The sequence below is a fragment of the Paramormyrops kingsleyae genome, chromosome 10 (assembly GCF_048594095.1).
Source record: "Paramormyrops kingsleyae isolate MSU_618 chromosome 10, PKINGS_0.4, whole genome shotgun sequence".
Lineage (NCBI taxonomy): Eukaryota > Metazoa > Chordata > Actinopteri > Osteoglossiformes > Mormyridae > Paramormyrops > Paramormyrops kingsleyae.
In genome coordinates this window covers 22,481,019-22,506,114 of record NC_132806.1, presented here as the reverse complement: position 1 = coordinate 22,506,114, position 25,096 = coordinate 22,481,019, and the positions used below count along the sequence as shown (strand labels likewise).

Genomic DNA, 25,096 nt, shown 5'->3' with positions numbered 1-25,096 from the left:
TGAATGGATAGTACTTGCATTTCCCTTCAAAAACGTACACAAAACACAGCTCATGGGCACGCTGACTGAAGTTCTAGCTTATTTCACAAATTACTGCTATGCATAATTTTTTAAATCTATTTGTAAAGTGGAACCTATTTAAATCATAAAAAAGCCATAAAAAATCCCTTTTAAATAATCTCAAATATATGGAACCAAGTCAGCCTTCATTCAGATGCAATTGTTACTGAAATGAGCAAACAAAATATTATTTAATATTATCTTTGCTCACGTCAGTAACAACTGCATCTGAATGAAGGCTGACTCAGTTCCATGTTTTTCAGATTATATAAATAAGTATTACTAAGTGAATCAGTCTGTGTGACTCGGGGACCACACCTAACAGCACTTCCAGTCTGGCCTCGGGCTGCAGCGGTAAGCTAAAGCGACCTGTGATGCTGTTCTCATGGTCAGCCACCATAGATAATACACCCTGAGAACACACGCCTCAGGTCCCACCCAAATCCTGCCGGGAGTGGAAGACCAGCCGCAGCTTTGACGCGTTTCAGCTGCCGATTACAGCAAATCCCCACCATGCTGGCGAATCTGTCATCGCTTAACAGGATTGTCACAAGCGAAGTCCCACAACTCTGTTGCATTCTGCAGACGCTGGCGTTGAGGTCGCTCACTGGATCCTGTGTGAGCTCTGTTCAGCTGCACCCTTGAACTGACAAGAGCAGTATCTTTAACCCTAACTCCCCTGGGTATTTTCCCATGTGAGCACAGCGCCACCTGGAGTTAAATATCAGCAAATATCATGCACAGTATGGAAGACACTTGTTCATAACTGTCTGTAGGCGTGTGTGACCTGTGAGGCACCAGCATCCCATTTCAGGCATTCCCTGAGGTTTTACTCTACGATGCCAGGGATGGGCTTTGGGTCCATCTCCAATATCAAGTTCTGTCCTTCCTGATAAAGGCTCAAAGCTCACAATGACCCTACACTGTATTTACAGTGTTTACAGAAGACGGAGAGAAGCAGGGATGATCAAAAGGGAAATACCAGCAGTTTGAGGACCAGATGACGGACGACGGTCGTGGGGACAGAAATTAATTCTGCACACAACAGGACAGCTCATTAAATCTGATGCATTACCGGACTCAGCGGCTAAAGCTTTATGGCATTTATTGTACGTGACACTGCTGCTACTTTGATACAGGCATGCTTTTATTCACATCAGTGTGCTGTGCCACACAGCAGCAAGGCACCAAACTGAAGTCACGCTAGGCTGCAGAAAAACCATCAAGAAACGGTTACATCAAGTGCAGCGGATTTGGTGAAGATCGACAGAACATCAGTGATTTTGTTACCAAGAGAGTACTGAGAAGTTGCTCGTTGCTTGCAGAAATGGACGTAATGATGCAGTGAGTGCCAGATGTTAGTGCTAAATTTTTTAACACCTAATGGCCCTCAGTAGTACTGAAATGATAAACTCTCACCACAAGACTGGGCTACTCAAGGTGACCAGCTTACACAATTGGCACATTGTCTGGTTTATATACCTATAACAAATACATACATACAGAATAATTATTGTGTACTGTTGTGTGTTTTTTATATCCAGAATTCATTATTCAGCGTTTATTGTTCAACTGGCCTTTGTTCTAGCCGTCTGATGCTCTTCAGAAAGTAAATTTCGTTTCATGTTTGTGAAATGACCACAAAGTGACTTGGCTTGATAGATTCAGGTTTATATAGTCACATATACACCTACGCAAACGACAAAACAATGATCAGAGCCAAGTCTCCATTGCATTCTCCTTTCATGCTGCAAAAAACACCTGTGCCAGAATGGAACCCAGAAACATAGGGATCTAGCAAGCATGCATTTACAGATTTGCACTTCAAGGATTAGGCAGAAAGTGAGTATGGCAACAAAGAACTGGGCTCATAAACAGAGTTATTGACAAATGTAAAATTTGTCAACATTTTCTGTGTTCCTTCCATACATGTACACACACACACACACACACACACACACACACACACACACACACACACACACACACACACAGATAGATAAGCCAAAACATTATGACCAACCCCTACGTGATGTGAATAATGCTGACTATCGGAGCATGTCGAGGTGTCTAGGATATTAGACAATAACCTAAAATTCAGTACTCATAGTCGACAGGCTGAAAGCAGAAGAAATGGACAGGGATGAATATGTGAGTGACTCTGACAAGTGCCAAATCATTATGGCCAGATGACTGGGTCAGAGCATCTTCAAAGCAAGGCTTGTGAGGTGGTACACAGTCAGCCGTGGTGAGCACCCACTGAGAGGGGCGTGAGGAGGGGAGGTGTTGGGCGGCCAATATTCATCAATGAGGAATAAACTCATTTAGGTATCCAAGTGGAGGATGAGGGGGAAAAAAAAACGAAAAACTTTAATGCCTGATTACATTTTGCAGACAGTATTTCGGAGATGTTGCACAAAATGCATACCTCTGGAAATGGCCAGCTTTGTTACACGTTATAAAACTTTCTGAAAAAGCCCTCAAAAATAAATACCAAAAAAAACAAAACAATAGACAAGGCTCTATGAGACAGGGAACACCCAGTTACTTCAATGCATATTCATCACTGATTACTTGCGTTTTGCAAAAGTGTTTAAAGATGGTGACACCTCATGCATATTTCTTGGTCTACTTATAACACCGAAAATATGCAGACCAGACAGCAGGACTATAAAGACTACTACGACTACTGGTAAGGTACAGGAAGACCACTGCACAGTTGTCACGAGAACCGTATTCTGTCAAACAGAGGCCTTGGAAACGAAACAAATGGAAAGCTATGTAGCACCGTTATCTATTCACAAGGGGGGGGGGGGCACTCCCTTCCAGCCTGCCGACTACTGTTCCCCAAGCAATAACAAGTGAGAAACCACAAAAGCTCCAAATGAAACCAGAGACAGCACAAGAATATTTCAACATTTTTTTACTCAATGGAGATCTATTGTAGTTGTGAGGTTTTAGTGAACACTAGTAGAAAAGTAAAAAACTGCATTCTAGTTCCTGTTTTCACGTTTGTTAAGCTTCCTAAGAACATCAATTTATTTAATATTAGATCTTTGTCACTTGGCTGATGTTTTTACATGGGGGACCATCAATTTTAGCAGTTACAGAGATGGATATTTTTACCGGAGCAATTTAGGTTACTGTGCTCAAGGGTACCATCGTTCCAGTCTCCCCTCTTGGGGATCTGAACCAGCAGGGTTGCCAGGTTTATGGTTTTTACGCCAAATTGGACTAGTCTAGAAACAGGGTCATGTTTTTTTTTGTGTGTTTTCTTTATTTTGCACAAGTTTTTTTTTTTTTTTTTTTTTAAAACATTTAAACTTCTAGATCTTCAAAATGATTCAAGTAGACACAAATGCCTCCAAATTTGGAAGAAATTACCAAAAAGGACATGAAAAAAAATGTCAATTTTTCAATAATCTGAGGATACAAATGAGAGAAATATAATCTTTCAATGAGGTAAATTAAATTACATACACACAAACATACACATTTTCCCTCAGAATGCATGTCATAATTATTGGCACCCTTAAAAATACTCATGAAGATGATCCAATTCATACTGTATATTCACAAACAGTTCACTGACCACAGAATCAAACTTTGGCAGTGGCCTACCGAGTCCCCATTAAAAAATTGTGGGTATGCGAAAGAGAGGAGTCTACAAGCAAGGTTCAAGGTCTCAGAAGGATGTGAAGAGATTCTTTATGGAGGAATGGTCTCAGATGCCTTCAAAAGTGATCTTCCATTTCATAAAGCATTATCAGAGAAGACTCAATGCTGTTTTCATTGCAAAGGTAAGGTTGATTTCACGACAAAGCTTTTCGGGTTATTGTTACCAATAGTGCCAGCAATTCGGGAAGATACAGCATGTTGTACCAGGTACAAGTTTTGGGCTTTGGGAAGCATTTGAACTGTACATTTTACCAGGACCTGGCAACCCTGCAAACCAATGACCTTCCAGATATGGGCTTAAATGCGGTTCATACTCATGCACAGGCAGCAGCTGAGAAATGCACCTAGCAGACCTGCTTAAACAGAAGGTTCTGCCCTCCCAGGAATTACCATGCGATAAAGCCTATCACTGTTCGCCAACCTTTTCGGTGATCTTTTTGTCATCTATTTCACAAATATGACCTTGGCTAGATTAACCTAAAAAGACCATATGCCTGGGAGGAGTCTTATTTCAAACACCGTCCCAAAGTTACATAACTACTTACATGCTGCTTATTTATAGAAAACCATGCCTATATGTAGAACGTTATGTATGTTACTCGATGGTAGGACAGCACCGACTCGCTTGAGAATTTAACAGACAAAATTGAGGCTACATAAAGTAATCACTACACCAACTGCTATACAAATAATCGTATCTGATTCAGTCACCCACTTCATATGGGACCTAAAATCTTAAAAGCTTCAAAAAGATTTAACCTTTCAAAAGGGGTGAGCAATCTACATACTTTAAGCTGTTGTATTATGTAGACAGTTTCATTTATCAGTGGAATCGAAACTACTGCAGAGATCTGGCAACAGCGTCAAGTCTATCGGGCTATTTACTGGTGCGGGAGCGACAGAGGGGGTCCCTCCGGTTAGGGCGTACGGCTGCCTCTTCGCAGCGGCATCGGACACACCGCTATGATGCGACCGGCTATTATTAGGACAGCGCTGGGCAGACTTGGAAATTAAAACCCTACTCCGGATTTCCTTTCTGAGCGGAATCTCTGCGAATCGGAACACGACCAAAAACGAGGGGAAGGTCGCGGCGTGGACATCCAGCCGGCCTGCTGCCCCTCTCAAGTTGCGCTTAGAAAACTATAAACAAAAGGTGAGCGCATGGCGCAGGGAGGACAGCCGAGCGGCCAGCTATCGGCTGCGAGGGGCACGTTTGACGCTGACAGCTCGGGCGAACGACTCTCCAAAACCGAATTTCTGAAATGCAACACGCTGCTGGCCAGCCCCCAATATCTCGAGCCGCCAAGGAGACACCCGGCCAGCGAGGTCTCCCCGCTATGTCGACTACTGCAACTTCTTTAAAAAGTTAGGCAAGACCCTTCCTTGACATATCTACGCTCATCAAAGCAACATGGTAATTAGTAGGCCGTGACACTAAAGCGGAGGAAAAAAAATCCTCCAAATCACCGTGTCTCCCACAATAACGTTCCAATTTGACTAGCTAATTAGCTAGAGAGCCGGCTGGCTCCGCGGGACCGCTTGCAAAAACAGCGTGTCAAACGGCATCAACTTACCCAGGACAGCCAATTTGTTGAAACGGCAGCGCTTACCTCACATACACAAACAGCCGCATGCGTCGCGTTCTTATTGTCCTAATATAATATTAGCTTGCATGTGGCATTCACACAGGCTCACGGCTATTTTAAACCAAAGGAAGCCACTTTAAAATGCTTTATAAAAAAGAAAACATCATCCTACCTGCCACTGTCAGTCGCTCTTAATTTTCCTCCCCGCTTCCCACCACTCCACTACTGAACCGCAACAAGCCCCGCCTCCTACTGCCCGCTTTTCATTGGCTATTCGGGAGCGAATCTCTGGAAGGTGTTCCGGTCAGTGGCGAAGTCAGGTGTCTGTCAAGCGGATCCAGCCGGGATTTCCGTTCGGCGGATTGTGATGCGCGTGCGCGCGGCGTGAACGCCGAGGAACGCCTAGCTGACAGAGCTTTTAACACGCGGCGGGACGTCTTCGATTTGAACGCCTTTATATTGGGTATTTTTAAATATCTACCTGTTATATACGGTTGATGCTATGAAATAATGCAGAAAGCAATAATGCTTTTTAAAATGTTCTAATTGTTTTGGGGTAAACCTAATTAGGAGAATAGAATGGCCTTGTATGTGAATGTGCTTTGATGCACATTTTTAGTGAGACTGGTAGAATTACGTGGAAGATTCCAGTTAACCTTTCCAAGGCGTTTCTAAAACTCAAACAAAATAGCATATAAGACCAGTCTGTGGTGATGTGATCAGGTTAAAGATTCAGAGCCAATATGATGTGGCTTTGAATCCTGTGGCTGGCAGAGTCATTCATATTGCTCTTGAACAGGGCTTATAACCCCAAAATGCACCAGGGACACTGGCTCACCCACCTTGCTTTCTGTCTTAAAGCTTTCCTCACTTGTATGCTGCTTTGGAAAATTGAAATAAAACAGCTTTGTGACTTCTGCTGACAGATATGCCTCAGAGCCCCCTGTGATCCTGACCAGGATACACTGTTGAAAGGCAATAGATAGAAAAACATTTGTAATTGGTACATACCACTTTACTTACAAAATGTATGTGGGTAAGGTGGATAGTTTACCATTGAACATTGAGTTCAGTGTATCACAATTATGAAATCCTCCCCCAAAAAGCTTAAAATACTTCTCAGAAGCAGCCAATGATGTGGTAGGTTGCTTTAGCTGTTATTTACACAAACACTATCTCCACAGATATGATTAAGGGATAAATTTAAACTTGAAAAGCAGTTTTGGAAGTTTTTAAGTAAAGTGATAACTAGCAGCTGAAAAGAGGTTGGGCCCTTCATTAGCTCATTGTCCTCAGGGTTTCCTGAAAAGGCAGTTAATTTCTCTGCTGTGTTTTGTTCTAGTGGATGTTTGACATGCCGCATAAATGAACAAGGGCTGGCTAGGGATTGTACACACAGTAGGGCCAAGTAGCTTATTTTATAGCGACAAAACGGATTCAGAAATTGAGACAACTAAATAAAACAGCTAGAAAGTTCAATTCAGGTCAGTAGTTTAAAGGTACAAATGAGAAATGGCCATGACTGCATAATATGTTGGTGATTCAGTCAGGAGCCAAGAAAGCAATACGAAAATGATGTGAGAAAAAAAACAATTCTGAACAACCAAGAGACTGGCTTGCTAAGAATCAACTTCACATTCATGGACATTTGTAAACAAAATTACAGCACAAGAAGCCTGCTATTTAAATTGGAAACAGTATCTCAATACTGCCAGCTGGTCTGGCTATTTATCAGGAGATTAACATCTGCTACAGTATGACTCTTTTTCGCTGCTCATTCAATTTTAAATCCCACAAAGGACAAAGCCTTATTTTCTCAAGACTCTGATAGTAAATGGAACCTTTCACTCTCTCTGTGTTAGAGCATATCAGTGTCAACAGGCACAGTTCAGACACAAAAATATTCATATAACCCACATGACTACAAGGGGAATATGCAAGAACTACACGCAGAGTAGGAATCACACCCACAGCCTTCAGAGTGTAGAATGAGGCCAAAGTGATAACTTTTATTGCAATGTAGTTTTTTTTAGCAGAGCACTAGACAACAGAGGAGTAAAATCCACTTAAAGTTATGAGTGATTGGTGTTATCAAACTAAGCATGCAAAAGCATGCACATAATTAAATAAGATTTCTATATTAAAATATAAAAGTTTGGAAATATTCTGAAATGAAAAGATAGCAAGCATGTGCACCTAATAAATTAGCCAATGAGTGTATAATTTATTCATTAACTTAATAAAAAATGACAAATTTGAGAAGGACCTCATCAGACGGAATAACTAAAGCTCAAAGGTTTTCACTGCCGTTTCATGGCAATAACTTTATATAAGATACTTCACACATATACTGTTTAAAATAAATGTTAAATGTGTATTCAAATAAAACGGTACATTCTGCAGATTCATTTTTTCGTGTTTTGATAAACTAGAATAAATTATTTAGCCAAATGATTTTAGGGTTTGACATCATGATGCATAAAGCTAGTATTGATCGAAATATTGAAAATTACTTGCAACCTGCCGAAAAATAGTCCACGGTAAACAGCACCCCCCGTGGCCAAAAATGATAGGACAATGTTTTCCATTATGTTATTGTTTCATGAATACAAATAATAGACAACTATTGTGCTGCTTCCCAGCCTTATACAGTACAAATAAAACAACTTTTATATATATCGATATAAGAAATCGTTGCAACTATTATTTTAGAAATTATTAATTAAATAATTAGCAAAAAACAACAGGCTTCACGCTTCATCCAAACCCATGACATCTTTGAATAATGTAAAATTAACATTTATGTAAAAATTAAAAAGGGGGCAGTTTAAATATTTCTAAAATATTTAATTGTATTGATTAGATTACATATTAGTGTAAAAATGTTTTTGTTTTTGTATTTTAATTTCATTTTGTAATAAATCTAGTATTGTCCAGCTTGTGTAAGGGGATTTACTTTAGCCTTTACAAATAGTGATTATTTTAAAATAATCGCTATCTTCACCATCCAAAATGTTAATGTCATTAAAATATTTAATATCTGTATAGCTTTTGCGTATTGAATAATAAAGGTGTCCAAACCGAGACACAAATCACGTCGCGTGCGACGGAACATCGTTTTAACTGATAACGCGACATGCTCTTCCTGGTTCAACTTCGCTTTAAACCTCGCGAGATTATCGGGCGTGATTTGCTTCTTCGTAGGAAAAAATAAGGTGGGAGATTGGCTGATCATCCTGCTCTGATCCTGTCAAAATATTATAACTGCTTCTCGTGTCCCAGCGTTAAATGTTTATTTCCGAGTTGCCGGTGAAACGGGTGCCGAGGAGTCTGAATATCGTTGACTGATCTAGTCACGTAGGGGAACTTCACCAACTCGAGCTGTCCTTTATCGTTTACGTTTAGGCAGCCAGATAGTTGCTCGCTAAGTTAGTTGTCAGCTGGATTGCGTTTTCATTGACTGCCGAGGCCTCTCCTCATTTGTAGGCAGAGGCAGCAACATCTTCGAGTGTGTATGTTTTCTAACTTACTGTGTGTTGTTTCCCGGCAACACCTTTGCACAGATAGTCGCCAGTGTATCTCCAAAAGCAAGCCCAGCCTCGATCGAAAGAGGAATCCAGCTCTACGTGTTCGATTGCTGGGGCGTTTATATGAGCGTTATAGCTAAATGGCGTCTGACACTAGTGACACAGAAGAATTTTACGACGCGGCCGAAGATGTCAGTCTGAGCCCTTCTCCAAACGTGTAAGTTATTAGCTCTTATTTTTCTCTGTCCGATGGACTGTGCGCGCAGTCGGCAGGAAGTGTGAAACTTGTTAGCATAATATGGGCGTTGATGTAGTCTGCTGGAGTAACTGACATTTACTTGCGAAGCTGTTAGCTAGCTTGCACTGTGTCCAGACTTGTATGCTTTACTACTCTCACATTGTTGAAATTCATGTAGTTGAACGTCCTGGAAAATAAAAAGAAAGCGTAAGAATTTTTTTCAATGTTTGCGAAAAAATAAACTGCGACGTGTTGCCCACATAACTTCTTTTTTCCCCTTATGATTTGGCAGGAACGAATCAGCATTTTACATAGATGTTTTGCGTAAAGATCACTCGTGACCATCAAATTGATCACACCTCGCAAAAGATTTTGACAACCTGCCCCCAAACAGATTCCATACGGTGATGGACTGCATTCTTATTTTTAAAGATACCTTCGTATGACGGTTTTGCAGTTGGAAATAATTGTATTAAATAGCTAACTTTGTTAGCGTGACACGTTTGCAGGTATTCGATCACGCATCGCAGCTGTTCAGTAGGATCGGCTGGCTCTCATGGATCATCAGTCATGACAGGCACATGATAAAATCAGTAGTGACAAAGCTCAGCACCTAATCTCTAACTAGTTGTTGCTTTAAGAAGGAATTTTGATTGCCGCCTTACTCAAATATTTAAGCACAGGTTTTGCCACTAGCCTGGTAAATATTCTAGTTGTTTTCATTATGAAGACAGTCTTTATATGTTTGATTTTTAAATTATTTATAGAATTGCTGTGGCCTTATAGCCTTCTCAATCCCAGGTCGGTCTACTACATGTGTCATATTAACGGGATCCACAGCATTTAGTACCTGAAAGCTGTGAACTCGGTCCTGATTGTGACAGATGGCCAGTGACTGTTTCGGTTGTACATACAGCTGACTCAAATTATGAGGGCAGTTGCGTACTTCAGTAAATACCAAGTCTCAGCCTCAGTTCCTTCTTCATCATTTGAGTAAGATGTTTCTTTAACACGTGGGACAGACCTTGATCTGAAAATCTGGATGCCACATACATAAGCAGATGCGTATTTTCAGCTTGCCTGATTCGTTTCAAACGTGAATTTGTGTTGCCTGCTTCATTAAGTCAACGTCTTTCGGAAGTATCCCAAATCATCTTTCAGTCGGATCATCACATGTTCACCCTTTTTTGATTCAGTTCCCCTTGAAACTCTCAGTCACTGTCACATCTCATATGTTCCTTATGTAGACATGTTAAGTAATTTCCAGTTTGTTTTTTTTCTTTCTCAGGTCACCTGAAAAATTTGCCTTACTTGAAAAAAAGGTATGTGCTGGAAGTATGTTATGCTTTTTAGCAGACACAATTAAACACAAAAGTTCTTTGAACATTTTATTTGCATTTTTATTTATTTATTAAAATCAGCTCACAGTTTCTTGGTGTTTATGAAAGTGATTCAAGGGCAAAATCTACATTCATACCATGAACAGAATAGCATCGGTGTTCAATTAGAAAACATGGCACACAGTGACATTTCACACATACAGGGGGTAGATCATCCTTAGCAAACCTGTTAAAATTTGTCTGCAGTGATTTCAGAAGGTCATGACTCTGTATTTCCTGATCATAGTCTTGACCTTGACATTTACACACCATGAACTCTAATAGCATTGTCAAGGTAGATTTCCCACCTACGAACCCTCAGAGATTGAAATCCTGGAGATTTTAGATCACATTTCAAAGGTTTTGTATCAAACACTACGCAGGGCGATTCAATACCCAGATAATTACTTTGGTAACCGCTAAGGGACTGCGCAATGAGATGTGAGACCAGAATGTTTCTCTTTAGCTGGGCTTCACACAAAGCCAAGATGTTGCGTTTTCCCTCTACAGGAACTGTTCCTTTTGAAGTCCAGTTCAACTTCCTCTATGTTCAAAAGTGGCTTTCGCTGCCTATTTGAAGGCCTATTTGCTGTTAGTTTGCTAAGTTTACTAACATTTCCATAATGTAGGCATTGTTTTGGCAGACGCTGTAGGTGATCATGTTGACTTGAGATGCTGACTCACTAGGGCCTTTGTAACTCGCCCATAGTTTGACCTTGATTCAAGGGAGTGTCTCTCTTGCAAGGACCCCTATTACTTGATACAGGTTCCCCCCAGAGTGGACTGAAACTCACTCAAAGTCCTTTGGAACATTTTGGTACTGGTCAGGGTTTCCATCTCCGTGAGAGAGGTCTTTTTTTTTTTTTGGGCATTATTATGCAACTCGAGTATGCATGCCCCGTAATATTGCCTCTCTGAATGTAATTAATGTCAGCCTTATTACTGATGTAAACTAGTGCAGCTGGTGGTGAATCGTAGCAGCTTGTTGCTTCTCCAAGATATGCTACTCCTCAGATCTGATGCTGTTCCTGGGCTGCTCATTCCTGCTCCTGGAGAGCTACCACCCTGCAGATCTTAGGGGCCCCCTAATTTTTATACACCTAATACAGATAATTCAGTCTTTCAGTAGTATCTTTATACTGGATCCACCTATGCTAACATAGATGATTATCTCTATCAGGTGTGTTAAATTAGGGCTGCACCTGAACTCTGCCGGATGGTAGATCACCAGAAGCGGGAATGAGCAGCTGTTTTTTTTTTTTTTTTTGTGTTTTTCGTCTAATGGGATTCCAGAGAAAATGTGAAGGTAACAACTGTTGCTTCAGTTGGCTGTAATTATGTCTTGAGATTCCGTTCTCATGGTACTCCGTAAATTAAGAACTGGTGTGTCCGTGAGGGCATCCGCAGCCAGTGAATGGAACCCTCTTTAAACAGACGACAGAAGGGAAAAAAAAAAAAAAAAAGTTTCCACTTATTTGTAAGTGACTCCTTGAGATAAGTTTCACTGATCAAGTAGACGTGTGGCGGCCGGCGTCAATATTTACCTACCAGTCAAAGCTCAGGGTGCTGCAGTAGAGAAATGCTACAGTACTTGTTCTGTGAGGACAGAGACCCCTTCATGAACACGCATGATAGCCATGAATCTGTTCTGCTTTGTGAGTATCTAGCTAGTAAAATGAAGTCACAATGGGAATTATTTGAAATAAAGGAAAATTTATTTCCTTTGCATGTTATGATAATGCACTGTACTCGGGTGGAAATGCAGTGCGTGATTCCTAAAACCCTTTAATCGCTGTGGATGGAGAGAGGCCTGCGCAGTGGTCTTAAAGAAATGAAATTCAAGTCTGTTCTAAGACATGGGAAGATCGCCACTGTTCCCGTTTCTTTTTTTTCTCTGATCTGGCAGCCATTTTGCAGTAGTGTAGTGATATCGTGGGGGTGTTGTGGAGGAGAGCGGCTCGAAGCTGAAGCCCAGGAGCTTCCAGCTTTAGACGAGGCTCTCATCCAGGGTTCCGTCGTCCATTGTTCCCTTGCCTGCCTCTCCTGGTACAAAAAACGCGCTGTGACATCAGAGCCTGGCTTCAGAGTGTATTTATAAGCTCTGCTCTCTATGATATTAGAACAGCATCATGGCAGACAAGGGCTCCTCCACCCCCCCTCACATGGAGAATCACAATGGCTAGGAGCGCAGCAGATAGGAGGTAGTCGTCTTTTCATCCAAATGCGTGTTTATCTCGTTTCTGCTGAATGGCACTGGGCCTTCAGACAGATGGGGGATTCGAGATGCTGTTTGAATCAGGTCGAACGTTAAAGCCAGACTAAGCAGGATTACAGCATTGTAATGGTGAGTTGCAGTGATTAGCGGTCTGTGAGAATAACTACAGGCAGGCTGTTGTCTTTTGTGCCTGTCCCACTGCAGGAGACTGGTGACCTCGCAGTACGTGATGCAGCCCAGCCTAAGGACTCCATCCAGGTGTGTCCGTTTCCCATGACCCTGCTCTTAACCTCCACCCCAAGCTCCTTCAAATCTCGTTCTCTGGTCATCTGATCTCCCGTTCTTCGCCCTCTTATATCTGGCACAGCCGTTATACTTTTGAAGAATTACCTTAATAAAAGCAAAGCGATGTGATGTTGATTTAACCTGGCAGGGATCCAATCAGATACAGCCACAAGGGAACGTCGTGGCCCCGCCCTCTGCTCTGGCCTTCCCCTTCCAGTCGGGCGGCCGGTCGGTCGCGCGTGTTGGTGGGAGCGTGTGAGAGGGTGCTCGCCTGTTTTGTCTCGCTGCCGCAAACGTTGGCTGGCCTCCTGCATCAGTGTCTGGGATCCTTCCTGTTGGGAGAGCAGCCCAGGATAAAGTCGCGCCGGGGTTTCTGTCGGCCGTCAGAAGGATGATGACTTTAAACTGCCGTTCTGTAAATATCGTCCACACCCTGTCATCAGCAGTGTAGCAGCCCAAGTAAATTTGCAGATTTATCATGTTGCAGACCTTTCATTAAACTGAGCTGGGAAATGGTGTCCACATAGGGCGCTCAAACTATTGGTTGAGGGTTTGAGTGCCTCCATTCCCCTTTTTCAGAAAGTCGACTTTGGTTTTGTGTTTGCTGATGGAATATAGTTGGGGGGCCCCTGCAAAGAGTATTTAATTCCCTTCTGCTTCCAGATTATCGACAGCATCATCGAGGAGAGCCAGAAGAAGAGCACTACCGCAGATGATTCGCTGCTAACAGACAACAGAGAAGCTTCTGAGGGGGGTGGGCCCCAAGGGGCGGGGCCAGGAGGGGGCGGGGTCGTGGACGAGGACACGGGTCAGCAGGAGACTGATGCAGGGCATCCGTCCGTAGAACCGCAAGTTGTAGTTGAGATATCAGAGGTTCCCGTCGAGGTCCATGATGGAGAGCAGGATGCTGGGACGACGGCCCCCACCAATGGCGCCCTTGATGCGTCTGGCTCGTCAGTCGAGGCAACCCAGACCGCCACACCGCCAGATGTCACTAGTGTCCTGGTTCCAGAAGAACCACGACCTCCGCAGCTCGATCCGACCACAGACTCGGGCCACCCTCCCAGCACAGCGGACATTCTGCAGCAGGTATCTGACAGCACCAAGCTGGCTGACCAGGACCCCCTCGCCCCCAGCAAGCCCCCCCGGCAGTTCATCGTGGAGCCGGACATCGTGGCCAGCACCAAGAAACCGGTGCCCATACGACCCCCCCCGCCCGGCGGGGCCCCCCCTCCACGTCCTCCTCCTCCATCCCGCCCTGCTCCCCCCCCTCGCAAAAAAACTCAGGAGACGCTGCGGCCGTCAGCACTGGAAGGTGAGGGAGGGGTCTGGCGCTCCTCGACTAACTATGGGGGCGTGTTAGCGTGTAGTCAGAGTATGGAATAGTCTTCCTGCTATTGTAGTGGAAGCTAAAACCATGGGTTCCTTTAAATCAGAGCTAGATAAGATTTTAACAACTCTGAGCTATTAGCTAAGTTCTCCCCAAACGAGCTTGATGGGCCGAATGGCCTCCTCTCGTTTGTAAATTTCTTATGTTCTTATGTTCCGATGAACCCGTCGTAGGTGGAAAATATCTCAAGTGGAAAATGAATATGAAAATAACTGTCACTGAATATGTAAACAAATAATTACCGTAACTGACTAAATACCAGTAGTTGAAAAGTAAATAAATGAATACAAGTTTATTTGGTTTAAAAACAGAAAAAAGACACCATATGATACATTGTTAATCGCTGCATGAGATGTTAACGGCCGCGGTCCCTGCAGAGAACGGAAGCGCTGCTTTGTGGAACGCTGCCTTTGCCCGACATCGGTAGGAAGTATCGTCCGGTGAATTTTAACCCTATTATCAGCATGTCTAGAGATCAGTGTAACCCAGGCATTAACATGCATACAGGTGTTATGACTGTTAATTAAGGCTCAGATGAGCTGTAGTTACTTAGCAGTGTTACGCTCTTTTTAAATGTACTTATAATGCTCTGTAATAAGATATGTGTCACAGATATCACTGGGGAGGCCTGTGCAGGATGGCCTTTGGTGCACAGTTTCATTTGTTGTTACACATATAATACAACTGCGACTGCCTTCTCTGGCTGTGATGAATTTTCAGTGTTACTTGGACAGTTAACCAAGCACAGTAATTGGGTTAAGTAACTGTGCTTTAGGGTACAGCGACAGACCAGGGTGATGAAATGGAAATCTTTTTGTGTGACTCTGCTGCTCCCTCTTCTGAGGTAGAGTGGTTGGGGTGAGAAGCTCCTCCTTCTAACTGTTTTCTGGTTTAATTCGTTTCTCGTGGAGTGAAAAAGGAGGTTTAGACCCCAAAGTGCAAACAAAACCCCCAGATCAGAGGCAAATCAGTGTCTAATCGATGCTGGTAAACCAGAGCTCAATCGCTGTGCGTGAACTGTAAAAAAAAAAAAAAACACGACCCGTCGGAGATCCTGATGCATGGTAGACGCCCATCGACTATCTACCATGTTAAATATCTGGACCTATCGGCGACTCCAAATCCTGTAGGTGTGAAGAGTGTAGAGGCTGTGACACTGAGTACGGCGACGAGCCAGAGCCAATGAGAGAGCAAGACACAGGGTGAGGTGAAGCCAGAGGGAGGAGTTTAAAAAGGTGCAAACAGTTCAGTTTGATGTATACACAAACAGGCACGCACAGACACAAGCACACACTTTATATGCCGGGTTACTAAAGATCTAAGGTATGTGATACTGTTTCCCTGACAGTTCTGTGTATATGAGGGTTAGCTTGTGGTGCGTTTGTAAATGTCAAGCATATTGGTCATTTGATTAAAGTGTTGGAACAATTCGTAGTGTCGATCACATGTGTGATTTCATGACAAAAGAAGTTTGGAGACTAGACAGACTCGTCAGCGATTCCTCCTGGTGAAAGATCTTGCACTGTGTGAGCCCTGGTTGTTGGTCGGTCGTGTCGTTCACAAGACGATCACAAGACGACAAATCGTGTAGTGTGAACAGCACAGCGATATGACAATTTTAAAAGTCTGTACCCTAGCCGGCTCTCCGTTCCTCATGCTGGTTCTCCTTCAGTGTCCTCAGAACAGCCTGCGTCCTTTGGCCTGGTGTCGCCCAACACTGCTGTGGACTTCATCACCAAGGACCTGCAGCACTCGCTGGACCTGGCCAGTGCCACCAGCGGGGACAAGGTGGTCACTGCCCAGGTTGGTAACCAGCCCTCATAGCAGAGCGAGACCCAGTCAGAGTTTAATTTTGTTTATCATCAGTCATATTTGCCTGCCTGAAGCTGATAACCCACAAAAGTACAACGTGGAGACTATGTCTTTCAGCAAGAACATTGTAAAAGCAATGCCTTAGTCTTGCTCTGTGCCTTACTGTTACTCTGTGAATTTCCCTTTAAATATCTGGATTTTATGCCGCGAGAATTGGTGCATGCGCATTAGTAACGATTTTGCAGTGCATTATGGGTATTTGCCCAGCTGATCAGCGATTATGAACATTTGCTGGTCATCCCAGGCATTCCAGCTGACTTGCTTTATATTGAAGCGTCTGGTGGCTCACCGTAGGCTGTGTCTGTGCGTGTCGTAGGAGAGTGGCAAAGCGGCGGACGGACAGAGTTCAGCACCCAGTGAGGGCCAGGCACCAGGACCCCAGCGGCCGCGCTCCGACTCTGGCCGTGAGATGACCGACGAGGTAGGAGGCAGTCGACGGTGCTTGTTGCCATTAGCCGTGGGCACGCCTTCACTAACACCTCTTGGGTAACTGTGGAACCTCTCGGAACAGTTCTGTTCCTAGAGAACGGTTTTCCTCTGTTATGCGATGTTGGTTCCATGACCGAGGTGGGGTACTTCTGCATTTCGTTACCACCCAACTGTGCTGACACCTTTAGGAAGGTGTCACAAAAATTATAAAATAAATAAATAAACAGAGTCTACGGTTATGTTTCTCTCTTAGACTTTGAATGACAGAATCACCTGATGTATATGGAAATGAAAAGCATCAGAACATTTTATGACTAAGATGTACTGTTTTACCTCTTTGGTGTTGAATTACTGACTTAAAAGGGGCAAATAAGATTTGTATTTCAGCAGTGTTGGTACTGTTTCATGTCTTATAACAAATAGGATGAGTATTTTTTTATTTTTTGCAAGCATTATTCATTTCATTTTCATTTATCTATAAAAATGATTCTTGCAGAAGCATACCTTTCCCTGTTTGTAGATCATTTACTTTAATAGGCTTGTTGTTTTCTCTGTCATGTGTTCCAGTCCAGATTTTGTTTGTAGTGATAAGTTTCTGCTTAAATTAAATGTACATTCTTCCCTTAGTCATCTTTGGCATGGTGATGTAAAGGTTTAGATTATTCAGCATTATTCAGGCTCATGCCCACTATCTTGTTCGGCAGGATTCTGGCTGCAGTGTGAGGTGTGTTTGCAGTGTAATATTGCAGGCCAGCTGTGGTGTGAATGGAAAAGCCCAGATTAGAGCGTCTTAGCTGGCCAGACCTCTCATGAGGGCAGAATGTAGCATGGCTAGCCGCTATGCTAATGGAAAGGACTCTTGAATGGATGGTTGCAAGATCAAGAGTCAAGAGGGGCTAATCACTCCTGGGACATATTAGACTGTGGAAAAAGAGATTATCTAAGTCGCTTTGGACAGAAGGACCTAAGGAACTGAAAGTGAGCGGTTTTTAAGATGCCGTCTGCTCTTGCTCATTGGTTCTTCACATGCCGTCTCTGATAGGAGATCCTAGCCAGCGTGATGATCAAGAACCTGGACACGGGGGAGGAGATCCCACTCAGCCTGGCCGAGGAGAAGCTGCCCACTGGAATTAACCCGCTGACACTGCACATCATGAGGAGGACCAAAGAATACGTCACGTAAGGAGGACTCTCCTGCATCTCCAGACAGATATTTGAATCCGTTGTGAATATCTTGCATCTCCATCACTGCTTCTTGAGGATGAAATTTCTTTATCTCTAGTTGTCATGTATACATTAAGTTGCCCCGTAACGGTGTAGTTTTGTCAAGGTTTTATTTGGAGTGGGTTTAAAAAAAAAAAAGATGCAGCCTGAATATCTGTAGCTAAATAATAAGTTAGATCAGTGGTCTTCAGCCAGCTATGTTCTTGTCGGTTGCTGTTCCCTCCCTGCTTCCATTTAGTTGGTATTTTAAGAGTGACCATTGTTTCAATTCATGTAGAGGCATGGAAGGAACTGTCTTTAGAACATTAGCACAGAATATATATTTACTGGATTTAGGTTATAGATGAGCTGTTCTCCATGAGAACATGTCAGTCATTAACACTGGTTTCTCAGTAGTACAACTTGACAAGCTGTCTAGGGATTGTATTTTCTGGGATTACAGTGCACTCGTTGCCTGGTGTAACCCAGTACAGAAAGTAGATTAATGTTGCACATTTCGTTCTGACAGCTCTGTGTTCTGATGTATTGCTTCACCAAGTTTGCTGTTGGATGACACATTTTGCCAGCGGGGTTCGGCCAGCCTGTTCTGTCTTTCAGGAATGACTCGGCGCAGTCTGATGACGAAGACAAATCCCACAGCCAGCTGAGCGACACCGACGGAGGGAAGCTCAAACAGAGGACGTAAGAGTAAACACCACACCCATACTGCAGCAGCAACCTCTGCCTGGCGTTTGTGCTGTAACTTCACAGGTCCTCAGCTGTGACTCTTCATCTTTTTCTTTTGTCAGAAATAAGTCAGTTTTTTTTAACCAGATGGTATTTACATTTTTTCTTCTGACCTTGTGTTGCTCAAAATTGTACGATTTGTCTTGTAATTGTGCTGTTGAATGTTTGAAATTGATGCTGTTTTCATATGAATATAGTATGTACTACATTAATGGTTGAGAACTAAGGCTTTTAATGAAATTCAGTACATACTGTGTAAGTGTGTGATTTTTGGATGCACTCTTGAGTTTAACTGAGATGATTGTCAGGACGCTACCTGTTTATAACCATATTAAAGTAGTAATGGCTTCATGCAAAATAATTGTGGAGTCAGTGTAGGAATGTCGAACAGATATATGGAAAAATATATAGGGACATTATTATTTTTTTGTTTAGTTGTCACCTTAATAAGCTAAACAGAAAAAGGGTCGATGGGGACAAATTTAATAGAAATTTACATCAGCCTGTATTTTATCACTTTGAGCATGTTTGCAAGAATCACATCAGGGTTTAATATTAGTGTGTGTGTGGTCATTTTTAAAAAAAATTGTCTATCTGAAGCGAAAGTTTTCTTTCCAGCACACAGCTGAAGAAGTTTTTGGGCAAGTCCGTGAAGAGGGCCAAACACCTAGCAGAGGAGTATGGGGAGAAGGCTGTCAACAAGGTGAAGAGCGTTCGTGATGAAGGTAAGGCTGGGAGAAGCCACTAGGCAAGCGGCCATTCCTCGTGACAGCTGTTTTTGTTTATTTATTTGCTTTTATTTAGTCTGCGTAACAGTTGTGACCGATGTGCCTGGTGTTTCAGTGTTCCACACGGACCAGGATGACCCGTCCTCCAGTGATGACGAGGGAATGCCATATAACCGGCCGGTCAAGTTCAAGGCTGCCCACAGCTTCAAAGGACCTTTTGACTTTGATCAGATAAAGATGGTTCAGGACCTGAGTGGGGAACACATGGTAAGTGTGTATGTATGTGTGTGTGGTTATTTGTGGGTGTCTGTCTGTCTGTCTCTGTCCATGTGAGTGTGTATAAGTACCTGTGTATGTGTACAGTATTTTTTTTTTCTATTTTATGTACAGGTTTCTGTTGCATGTATGTGTATAAACTGTTTGTGCTCTATTATTAAGCTAGTTTAGTTGATCTCCAGTTGTCATTTTTTTGTGATAATCGCTGTCAGCGATTTTGTGATAATCGCTATCAGAGTTTTGTTAAGCACGCCATGCTGATTTGCTCCCAGACTGCATACTTCTATGCACATTGCTTGTGGCCATGGGGATGGAGAGAACAGAGGACACTATGTCAGCTGTGTGTTTGCATGAATGTCCGCAGAAGACCTGGCATTCCTGCCCTGCCTTATGTCACTTTGTCTGGGAGACACCATGGATCTTTCCAACCTTGGAATGACAATCAAAGAACATAAATTCATGGATAAAAATGATCTAAAGCTTGACAGTTTTTTCCTAACATTGTACGGCGTCTCCGTATCCGTATCCTTGGCTCTTTCCCCATCTGCCTTGGAGATAAATCCACATAAACTTGTTCACTATGTACGAGTGTATATATATATATATATATATAATACTTCCCTGTTTAAGATTCTGGAAAATTCCGTGTCTTGACTCATGGTGCACCCTCCCTTCCCCAGGGCGCTGTGTGGACGATGAAGTTCTCTCATTGTGGCCGACTGCTAGCCACCGCTGGCCAAGACAACATGGTCCGCATCTGGGTTCTGAAAAACGCCTTTGACTACTTCAACAACATGAGGATCAAGTACAACACGGAAGGTAAGGGCACTAAGGGCCTCAGTATCTCACACTCTGCACGTGTTTAGGTTGGGTCTTGGTTGTATTCAGTTGGGATGTCCAGACTCACTTCCCGAATTCCGCCCATACAGGCCGTGTTTCTCCGTCTCCCTCCCAGGAGAGCTTGAACTCCTCGAAATCTGACACCGATGGTGGGGTATGTTGCATAGAGTCCACCGATTATTTTTTGGTTTTACATTCTAGAGCTAGAAATATTACACTTTGCTTTGCTGTTTATGTAGATTCATTCGGATTAAACATTGCTAATAAAGTAAGCTTCTTCCAGGTAGTCAAACCTGCAACCTTGGGGTTACATGTCCCGTATCCCTGACCTTGACAACACTATCTCCAGTTCCCCAGTACCCATGAGGATCCAGACACAGAGGACAGAAACGTCCCTTTTCGCCAAGTTCCCTTCTGCAAGTACAAGGGTCACACAGCCGATCTCCTGGACCTGTCCTGGTCGAAGGTAAGTGGACATTGACCTGCTAAAGGCCATTTATCTGTTTGGAATAGTCCACATTTCATGTAGTTTGCTAACGGTTCCCATTTCTAATCACTTGTCTGCAGAACTACTTCCTGTTATCCTCCTCAATGGACAAGACAGTCAGGCTGTGGCACATATCAAGGAGAGAGTGTCTCTGCTGCTTCCAGCACATTGACTTTGTGACAGCAATCGCCTTCCACCCTAGAGTGAGTTTGTTACTGTATCCTAGAACAGCTGGTGGCAGAGACTTAAGGAAGGCGGTCTACCGTCTCCGTGGGGGATGTCTTGAGTTGCCTACAGTCACAGAAGGATGTCAAATGTTTGTTTTCCAGCTCTGGGTCTTTCATTGCCTTTGCTCCGCAGCACTCTAATGGCAGAAGTTAATCATCAGCGTCAAACGTGGAGAGTTTGATGTGGTTTCGCCTGCCGGTTCTGCTACCGTTTTAATCCCCTCCTCTCACTCCCCTTCCCGCCACGGCAGGACGACCGTTACTTCCTGAGTGGTTCCTTGGATGGCAAGCTGCGGCTCTGGAATATCCCAGACAAGAAAGTTGCACTGTGGAACGAGGTGGATGGGCAGACACGCCTCATCACCGCCGCCAACTTCTGCCAGAACGGGAAGTACGCCGTCATTGGTACCTACGATGGACGCTGCATCTTCTATGACACTGAGGTAGTCTGACTTCCGCTTATGAACTCTGCAGTCTGTTTCGAGCACCTCTTGCTAGACTGATCATTGGCTGTAGAGAATGACTTTGGAATGTAATTCTATGGGAGTCTGCAGCAGAGTCGTTCTTATTGTTTTATTGGGTCACGTCCATTTGATATGATCTCCTGGAAACCATATGGATGGAGGGTGCTTCTCTAAGGAGGGAACTGGACTATTGTTCCTCATGCTTCCAGAGCAACACTACTCTAGCTGGGAATAAAGGAAGCCAGACCTTTTCGATTAGTAGATCTTTCCCAATTGGTGATGGAGCTGGAGATTGCACCTTAAACGGGAGCAATTTATTAAAGAATGGAGATGTTCTCTGTTGGTTCACCACCTGTACGTTCAAATTTAATATTGTTTCTACTGCTCTGTTCAGTCTCGTGTATTACGAAAATGTCTTTCAAGGTCTCTTCAGTACATTCTGTTAATGGCGTTGGTAATTCCATTAGCATCAATAATACATATCAATCTTGATGTGTTAAAGGTTAGAATTGCAATGCAATACAATTAGGCACTTTGATAACAATGTTTGAAAATGTCACGATGGAACAAAATTAATATAAAGATGAATTATGATGGAAAAAAAATCTCTCTCCATAGCATCTAAAGTACCACACCCAGATCCATGTGCGATCCACACGGGGAAGGAATCGCGTGGGCCGCAAGATCACTGGCATTGAGCCTCTGCCTGGGGAGAATAAGGTATTACCTCAACAAACATAGTCCCCCCCCCCCCCCATAAAAAAGTGTGCAGCTGCCCAGAGTAAAGGCTTCAAAAAGGCCTTAATCTTAAATGGAACAAAGAGAAATTGATGGCTCTTAGTGGACTTCAAGCTGATTGCTCTCCATTGCTTCCTGCACCATCCATCTCACTGACCCCAGAACAAATACAAGCACTTGAACAATGCTTAATGCACTTTGGAGCTGCTTACAGTAATCTTAGGTCAATGGGAAAACAAGAATCCACAGATGTGTGTAAAGTGCTAAATGAGACCCTACTGAATTTCAGGCTCTTTTAACCACATACACAAGTGGTCTATAAACCCAGCACTGTTAAAGATTTGTTGGCCAAACCTGCCATCTTTTTATTGAACCATTGAAGGTTCTGCTACATAGACGTCCAGCAGGATGGTTCCGATGCTTTTGGGTTCCTTTTCACATTTTACTATTTCCTGGGTCACAGCAAATTTTCTTGATTTTTTTTTTCCCCCCCCCCTGTAGATCTTGGTGACCTCCAATGACTCTCGGATTCGGTTGTATGACCTGAGAGACCTTTCCCTGTCGATGAAGTACAAAGGATACATGAACCACAGCAGTCAGATCAAGGCTAGTTTCAGGTAGGGCAGTTCCTTTCTGCACTTGCTTATATATTTACTAAATAACACATTTTATAAATATTTAGAAATTACTTTTTCAACTATATCCCCCCCCCCCCCTCCCCCTTCTTTTAGTCACGATTATTCATTCATCGTAAGTGGTTCAGAGGACAAGTACATCTACATCTGGAGCACGTACCACGACCTGAGTAAATTCACCTCTGTCCGACGAGACCGCAATGACTTCTGGGAAGGGATTAAGGGTAAGGAAAGAACTTCTTTGGCTTCACATAAATGAAGTGTGAACGCATCTTGTTTGTTTTCCTGTCGGCTGTGGTGCTGGAAGATACACTCTTATGTGTTCATTTGTTTATTCTTAGCACACATTTTTATCCAGACAATTCAGCAGGGAGAGATGTAGCAGGTTTAAACCAACTGTCATCTTGCTAAAGGCTTTCACTGTCACTATGGGACTATGACTGTGCTGAAAGTTATGAAGACTGAATTAACACTGATGAAAATATACAAACGTGTCTCCTGAGTGATGGCCAGTCGATCTCATTGTCATCGATGGAAATCTGCAATACTGGCTTTACATGACGTACTGGTTAAAATGTAAAGAACAGACTAATGGTTGAAGATTTCTGGTCTTCTGCTGAGGTTTGGGCCCGTTTTATCCCCCACAGCCCACAATGCCGTTGTCACGTCGGCCATCTTCGCCCCCAATCCCAGCCTCATCGTGTCTCCGGAAGCTGGAGCTGCTGATAAGCCAGACACTGAGGACAGGAGTGGTGATCCTATGGACACAGAAGCCATCCCTTCAGGTTGGACTTAGAATTAGTGCAATTGGGGGGCCAGCAGTGCATGGTTGCATGAAGCGTGGCAGCTAAGGAACAGCACTTGTTCTTAAACACCCTGTCGGTGTGACCTTAAGCAAGGCGGCTTATCTGCATTTGATATCATTGAAACACGGTTGGATGGTATCGCTTATTCAGCTGAACACGCTGCTCTTCTTCTGTCCACAGGAGCTCTGAAGACGGACCATAGTGAAGTTCTCCTTTCAGCCGATTTCACTGGTGCCATCAAGGTTTTTGTTAATGTGAAGAAGTATTAAGCACATTTACCCCCCCCCCAAAAAAAAAAAAAGTCGGTTGGTCCCTGTGGTGGATTTTGGGAGTGTATAGTTCCCTAGTCAGTGCTGTCATACATAGGTTGCTAATATGTAATTTCTTTGTCTGATTTTGGGGGTGGAGGATGAAGGAGGCGGAAATTAACACAAAGCATAAGAGCCATATTAGTCCTCTTAATGACTGCTTCTAACAGATGTGGGGTGCAAATATAAAGGTCTTAGTCCTTAAAGATGTGCCATCAGAGCAGTGTGGGGTTAGTGTACCCATCCTTGTCTGCCTTCTGCTGTCCCATTGTGTCCCACGTCATACTAGTACCAGCTCAGATGTGCTGCGTATGCATTTGCAGATGGTCTTTTGAGAACGGGGGTGGGGCTTTTTTTTTTTTTTTTTTACAAAGGATAATTGTTTTTAGTATTACCATTCAGTAATTGTTTTGTCATTTATTTTGAGCTTTGATAAAACTAAGTGAAATGTAAATACCTTCCAGTAAAAAAAAAAAAAAATACAAAAACCAATGAAGTAACAATCGTAGGGAACGGCACCTAAGATTTGTTATTGATGGTTTACTCTGTTTCCTTTAGAGGAAATGTTTAAAAAATACAATAAAACACCTCCCCAAAACGCTCTTTGCTGTGCTGCTTGGACAGGTGACAAGGCAGTTATTGAACTAGCACATAAAAATCCCCAAAAACACTGTAGGATTTCAGTCCCAGTAGCGGCAAACTAAATGATGCCAGTTCAATCATGAGGTTGCTGCAATTTCACCACCTTCATCGTCATGAGTAAACATGTTCTGATGTTTGTACAAGGCTGTTGTGGGCAAAAAAACTGAAAATACAGAAGACTAAAAAGACCGCAAGACATGCATTACTGCCTCTTCTACCAACTGCTAGTCACCTCTGTGAAGTTAATGACAAAAAGACCAGTGATCTGAGGGTGTCAAGTTTCATATGGTAGGTCTCAAAGGCGGAGGGTCTGTATTCATTTACTACAAAGTAATA

General features: G+C 43.1%; 2 protein-coding genes across 8 annotated transcripts in view; one reads left to right on the top strand and one right to left on the bottom strand.

Annotated features, from left to right (window-relative positions):
• The window catches only part of LOC111859779 (kelch-like protein 13), a 54,268-nt gene extending 48,674 nt beyond the window's left edge, over positions 1–5,594 (bottom strand). For 4 of the 6 annotated variants that reach the window (XM_023842769.2, XM_072717520.1, XM_072717522.1 and 1 more), the window contains exon 1: positions 5,497–5,594. The gene's annotated coding sequence lies outside the window, so the exon portion shown is untranslated. The remainder of the gene's footprint in view (positions 1–5,496) is intronic. The other 2 variants (XM_023842772.2, XM_072717523.1) reach the window with 2 other exon arrangements.
• A 2,895-nt stretch (positions 5,595–8,489) lies between these two features.
• wdr44 (WD repeat domain 44) lies at positions 8,490–24,905 on the top strand. Of its 2 annotated transcripts, XM_023842759.2 has the most exons (21): positions 8,490–8,539; positions 8,888–9,068; positions 10,378–10,411; positions 12,888–12,941; positions 13,632–14,283; positions 16,031–16,161; positions 16,547–16,651; positions 17,702–17,838; positions 18,481–18,564; positions 19,228–19,334; positions 19,453–19,604; positions 20,294–20,432; positions 20,543–20,607; positions 20,803–20,919; positions 21,021–21,143; positions 21,419–21,610; positions 22,250–22,351; positions 22,871–22,986; positions 23,101–23,228; positions 23,652–23,789; positions 23,991–24,905. In XM_023842759.2, the coding sequence occupies exons 2-21, from the start codon at positions 8,992–8,994 to the stop codon at positions 24,077–24,079; spliced, it is 2,742 nt and encodes a 913-aa protein (XP_023698527.2). In that variant the 5' UTR covers positions 8,490–8,539; positions 8,888–8,991; the 3' UTR covers positions 24,080–24,905. The 2 variants fall into 2 exon arrangements, with proteins under 2 accessions (XP_023698527.2, XP_023698528.2); XM_023842760.2 differs by lacking the exons at positions 8,490–8,539; positions 12,888–12,941 and having other exon boundaries at positions 8,546–9,068.
• The last annotated feature ends 191 nt before the right edge of the window (positions 24,906–25,096 follow it).